This window comes from Dendrobium catenatum, unplaced genomic scaffold (genome assembly GCF_001605985.2).
Source record: "Dendrobium catenatum unplaced genomic scaffold, ASM160598v2 fragScaff_scaffold_1263, whole genome shotgun sequence".
Lineage (NCBI taxonomy): Eukaryota > Viridiplantae > Streptophyta > Magnoliopsida > Asparagales > Orchidaceae > Dendrobium > Dendrobium catenatum.
In genome coordinates, this window is record NW_021319725.1 from 963,533 (window position 1) to 969,532 (window position 6,000).

The 6,000-nt window shown below is 30.7% G+C and overlaps 1 protein-coding gene across 2 annotated transcripts; it reads left to right on the forward strand.

Annotated features, from left to right (window-relative positions):
• The first annotated feature begins 510 nt into the window (after positions 1-510).
• On the forward strand, positions 511-6,000 carry LOC110106485 (anthranilate O-methyltransferase 1). 2 transcript variants are annotated; one of them, XM_020836419.2, is made up of 5 exons: positions 511-619; positions 1,934-2,046; positions 2,612-3,013; positions 3,275-3,541; positions 5,530-6,000. In XM_020836419.2, the coding sequence occupies exons 2-5, from the start codon at positions 1,972-1,974 to the stop codon at positions 5,917-5,919; spliced, it is 1,134 nt and encodes a 377-aa protein (XP_020692078.1). In that variant the 5' UTR covers positions 511-619; positions 1,934-1,971; the 3' UTR covers positions 5,920-6,000. The 2 variants fall into 2 exon arrangements, with proteins under 2 accessions (XP_020692078.1, XP_028555188.1); XM_028699355.1 differs by lacking the exon at positions 511-619 and adding an exon at positions 694-770.

The following is a 6,000-nucleotide window of genomic DNA, read 5'->3' on the forward strand; positions in this document are numbered from 1 at the left end:
AATATAATTTATCCCTCGTTTATAATAAGGGAAATGTGGGCCCTTATAAATGTTTTTTTTTTGATAAATAATAAAAAAAAAATGTCCTTTACTATAGTAGGTGGTTTCTCTAGGTTCCTCCTAAGGATTAGTTACACCACCAAATGCTCCTTTTAGAGTAATAGGGAGTAGATATTCCGTTTCGAAAAATAAAAAAGAACAAAGATATAAAGATATTAATAAATATAGTATATTTTTTATAAATTTATGTATTTAATATTTAAATATTAATTTTCAACAATATATCATTTAAAGTTTTTAAAATGAATGAAAAAAAATATGTTTTATCTTATAAAAGTCAATAATAGTGATATATATATATATATATAACCATTAGATGTATAAATATGAAAAAATCATATCATAAATATGTATATAATTCCTCAAATTATAATTTATTTATTTCAAATATAATATTTTAAAATAAAAGGAAATGGCATCATATATGAGTATAAATGCCAACGAATAGAAAGGAGAATTCTAAAACTTAGCTACAACAAGTCTAGTTTTCTACTTCTAACTTCTTTTTCCTTTCTTGACTTCAATTGTTTTGCAGCAGGCCAGCATCTCAACATCTAAGGTCCTGTTATATTAACTTCATCATCTTCCTGCGTGCCAGATTTCCAGGCAATCAAGATATTTGCTTGTTTCATTTTAATTTCTTCTCTCTAAAACTCAGTTAGAAGAAGATTTCTGTCATCATTTAGTTTGCAAGTAGGCATGGATCAATAGTCATTTTATTCTACTTTCATGACTAAAATTTTAGATACATGACTGTCTCATTCTTCTTTCTGATTGTTCTCCACTGAATTCTGGCCACTTTGATTCAGTGAACTCATTTAGGTAAAATTTAAGGGGCTGCTTGGTAGCACCTAGGATTTAATTTAGTAGGATTTCATAAATTCTCTAAATTCGGATTTCAAAAATTCGGAAGAGTCTAAATCCTGAAAATTGTTTGCTAACATTCATGATAAATCTTATTAAATCCCATGTGATTGTTTGACCATAGAGCGGATTTAACGAGCGGGCTCTTCCTCTCTAGCAAATGGATTTCGTAAATCCGGCAAAAATCAGAATTTCGGAAATCGATTCAGGATTTAGCACAAAAAGGCGGAATTTTCTATCTACCGCGGCTTTCATTTGCCATAAGATTTGGTTTTGCATTTTAGGTCGTTTGGCTGGATTTCGCTCAAATCTGACCTAAATCCTGCTACCCAAACAGCCGCTAAGGTTTTTGAAGTATTCGCTTCCAATTATCATGGCAAGAATCATAAGCAACAGTAGAGTAATAGAGCACAGACTATTGAAAAAACTAGCTATGTTTTCATATTCTGTAGGAAACTAATTATCCTATAATGTTTTGAAAATAACAAATAGAAATTTGGAGTTTGAAGTGTTAAGAAGCAGAAAAAAAACTTGTTATCTTGTAGGCCGGATTTGCTAATCCCCTTATAAGGTGCCGCATCTGCAAGCCTTTAAGATATTATATGTTTCTTTAGCTTCTTTAATTATTTGATTGATAGAAAATAGTCGTCATTAACGTGTGATTTATTATATAGGTGATGAATATGGCTCAAATTAATTTCTTTGAATTGCTACCTATTTTTAAGCTTTTAAATTGCGATAATATTGACCCAATGAAAAAAAGATTAATATTGAAGATTTTGAAAATTATTTTAAGAGATCAGTACTTGATATCTAAAAGGATAAATTTAAGAAATTCTATAAATATGAAAAATATAATACACAACGTATAATTTTTTATTTTGTTTTTGTCAAATTTAGAGAAGACGACACTTTTATTAATGTTTGCATGTACATATTTTACCTAATTAGTTGTCTTATGAGTTAAGACCAATATCTTTGTATCGCTTTGAACGTAATTAATATGCAGATTGTGTGTGTGAGCTCTCTCAAGCGGAGCTTCTAGCCATGAATTTTGAGCAAGTTTTTCAAATGCTGGGAGGTGGAGGACAGACCAGCTATGCTAAAAACTCCCAGCTCCAAGTATGTATGCCTTTTGATTTGTCAGCTACCTACTTTAATATGTTTTCTCATATCAATCCTATTATGGAGAAATTATTCTGTGCGGACCTCGGACGCAACTTTACGTCCAGATGCCGTAGTACCGTGGGGTACCGAGCATCGGTATTGGTACCGAGTACTGAGCTGTGGTACAGTAAAAAAGTGACGTGATTATTTTTTGTTAGTCTCTGGATATTGATCGGTGTCCGCACAGAATAATTTTTCCGTATTATGACACTCTAGAGTTTCAGCACATGACCATAGAAAGTGGTGTTTTACTGTGTTTTTTATTTTATTTTTATTACTTTTATATAAAATTGAAAAAAATCATTATATTTGAAGGATTTATGTTATTTAATAATTATCTTCAAATACATCCAATTCAATCAAATGATGAAATCTGATTATTTTAGAAAAAATCTTTCTCTCTCAGCAACAAAATTAATGGCATTGGCTTTATCAAATCATGATAATATCATTAATAAGAACTGTATTTAATGAACTAATAAGATATTGCTGAGTTTAAATAATTTCTTGTGATTGATAGGAGAAAGCAGTAATCAGGATAAAGCCATTAGTGGAAGAATCCATAAAACAAATATGCAAAACCCTTCCAGAAAAGCTTGTTGTGGCCGACCTCGGTTGCTCCTCTGGTCCCAACACATTACTTGTGCTCACTCAGATTTTAAATGCCGTCTATGAGTACAGCACTCAGTCAAGCCAACAAAAGCCCGAGATCCAATACTTTCTTAATGATCTTCCTAATAATGACTTCAACAATATTTTTCAATTATCTGTGCAATATGAGATGAGAATTAGAGAGGAGAAAGGGGATGATTATGTGCCATTCTATGTTGTTGGATTGCCTGGTTCGTTCTACAAGAGATTGTTTCCTTCAAAAAGTGTCAACATTTTTTACTCTTCCTATAGCCTCCATTGGCTATCTCAGGTTTGTCAATATCTAATATCTTCTCTCTCTCAGAGATTATTACGTTCGGAGATCGGACACAGAGAATCGTCCGATTTTGTCTTTGTAAAGCACAATGATGAACAGGGATAAAAACGGATGATACTGTATGTCTGGTCTACTCACGTAATAATATTTTCCCTCTATCTCACATCATTTATATATTGTTTGATCTCATAACAAAAGAATTTGAATAAATTGTAACGGCTAAAATTTATATTGTCAACGTATATATTATGTTAGGTACCTAAAGGGCTGGAAGAAGAAGGCTATCATTTGAATGAAAAAGAGATATATATCAATAAAGGAAGCTCCACTACAGTGGCTAATTTATATTTGAAGCAATTTAAGAGAGATTTCTCGGATTTCCTTAAATCACGTTCTAAAGAACTTATTTTTGGAGGAAGGATGATTTTATCATTTTTGGGAAGGGCAGATTGGCAATCTATTGGAGGATTGTTGTATACATGGGGACTGATTGCTGAGGCTCTAAAAGCTATGGTTCTTGAGGTATGCATGTATTTTTTTCATTTTTTTCTCAAAATAAATACCTTAAGAAAAAATTATATAGCTTTATTTACAATCTTTGAATGTTTGGAGTTTGAATATAAACTTATAAAATGTTTTAGAGTTTCATATTCTTATTTTTTTCCTTCATTTCCTCATATATATAAAAAGTTATAAGTGATATTATACTTCATTTATCATTAATAAAATATTTGGAAAAGTTTTATATACTCTAGTCTTCAAGCAACACTTATTATAATCCTCTTATCATTATTTTTATTAATATTATTTAGAAATCACGCTTATGGTTTGATTATACTAATAATTATGTAATTAAGAGAGCAAAAGATTTTTTTTTTCTTTTTTTTTAATTTGGCATTATATATTTATAGGAAACATGTCCTACATTAATTGGTCTCATATTACATACTATCTATATTATTTCTAATAGAAAGTAAGGTTAATGGAGCTCCTTAGTTCATTATTATTTATGTCGATCATGAAGTGCTTAACCAATTAAAAAAAAAAAAAAAAACCTTAACCTTTACGTATAGGTCATACATTCTTCCTGCATGAGTTCATTTATATATATTATCCTCTATTGAATGTGTAGGTTGGGGAATATATCAGACTAAATGCTTTCAACTAACCGTTTCTTAGAACTTTAATTGTGGAAGTAAGATCTACCATTAAGATAGAAGGATCATTATTCTATCTTCATCAAGCAACAATGTTTTTTGTTGATTTATGATCTTTTTGATGAATTAACTTATAATCATATGGCATATAAAAATTTGAGTGGAAAAAGATATAGCGATCTATCTCAACAATAATAGAGCATCTACTTGTGTTACCTGCTATAAATTTTGCGTCAGTAGAGTAAGTACTTCATGTATTTACTTTGGACAAAAAATTCAGCACACAAATTAAAAGTAAAAAAAAAAAAATCAAATACTATTTTTTTTGCATGTAAACCCTGGATAGGCCAGGACAAAATTACGAGGTTCGACTCAGTTGAAATATACATTATATAATAGTTGATGCAAGAATTCACAAATTTTCACAATTAAAGAATATGAGATTATTTGAGAACAAATATCTATTTTTTCTTATAAGGGACAGATGTTACCACCTTTGATATTTTTGGGTTTACCTTGTCAAGATGTTTAGTTCGACTATAAGTTTTCTGAAATAATAGTTCAGATGATTATGAATACAAGACCCCATAATAAATCACATATCCTACTATAAAAAATATGTTGATGACCCCATTAAGATTAGATTTCTTGATAATCATCCAGGATCTATATAGGCTATCTATTGGGCATTTTCAAGTGATTACATGTTCATTCTTAGCATTTTTTCTATGTTTAGAAGCGGAACCAGCCCAAAATTTTAGGGGGGGGGGCAAACTTATAAGGCATATATGTCGGGGGTTCAAGGGGGCAACGCCCCTGGAACAAATTTTAGTTCAAAAAATATTTTATGAATTCAATGATGAATTCTCTTTACTATTTGTTAGGGGCAATTACCTAAAGACCATAGTATTTTAAATTTTTTTAAGGCGGGCAATTGGCTAAAAACCCTTGTAATAAAGACTAAAAAATGAATTAAAAGAGATAAATTACTTAAAAAATCATATAATCAATTTAAAAAAAAAAATTTGAGGGGGGGCAATTGCCCCCCCTAACTACCAAGGGGTTCCGCCCCTGAGTCCTCATGTTATTAATTCCAGTTAGTATCAATCACTCCATCAAGTACAGCTCAAATATTTTTTCTTTCTCCATTGGAGAGGTGGGCCATTTAGAATTTGAATCACCTATATTATGGCTAACGTGTACTTAGATTATATTTTTGGAAAATATGATGAATTTATGGTTATTTGTGCCAAAAGTAAAAAAACAAAAAAAACCTATTCACATAAATGATTGTGTTTATAGAGTACCTCACTGCACAAAATTCTTCCTTATAATGCTATATTTTGAATGTAGGGACTTGTGGAAGAGGATAAGCTTAATGCCTTTAACCTACCATTTTATTCACCATCAATGGAGGAAGTGATATCTGTTATCAACATGGAAGGATCATTTCAACTCGAGCAAGTGCAAACTTTTGATTCAAATTGGGATCCTTTTGATGAATCAAATGATACTTTTGTGGAAGACAAAAGGTTGAGCGGAAAAAATGTTTCGAATTATATAAGATCAATAGTAGAACCTCTGATCACATCTCATTTTGGAGATGAGATTATAGAGGATTTGTTCTCTCGTTATGCACAGAATATTGCAAGGCATATGTCTGCTGGGAAGCCAAAGTATTTGGTTTTTATCCTTTTTATGAAGTTAAAAGATGAAGAGCAAGCAGTTTGTGGAGGAGAATAGATATAAAAGATGTAAGTAAGTGAGAATGATATGATTGGCAATCTTATGACTTTATAGTTGAACAAAATAATATTTATAAAC

Coding starts and splice junctions, on each gene's coding strand:
- LOC110106485 (XM_020836419.2), top strand. CDS start 1,972: ATGAATTTTGAGCAAGTTTTTCAAATGCTGGGAGGTGGAGGACAGACC. Junction 2,047..2,611: donor CTAAAAACTCCCAGCTCCAA/GTATGTATGCCT, acceptor TGTGATTGATAG/GAGAAAGCAGTAATCAGGAT. Junction 3,542..5,529: donor TAAAAGCTATGGTTCTTGAG/GTATGCATGTAT, acceptor TTTTGAATGTAG/GGACTTGTGGAAGAGGATAA.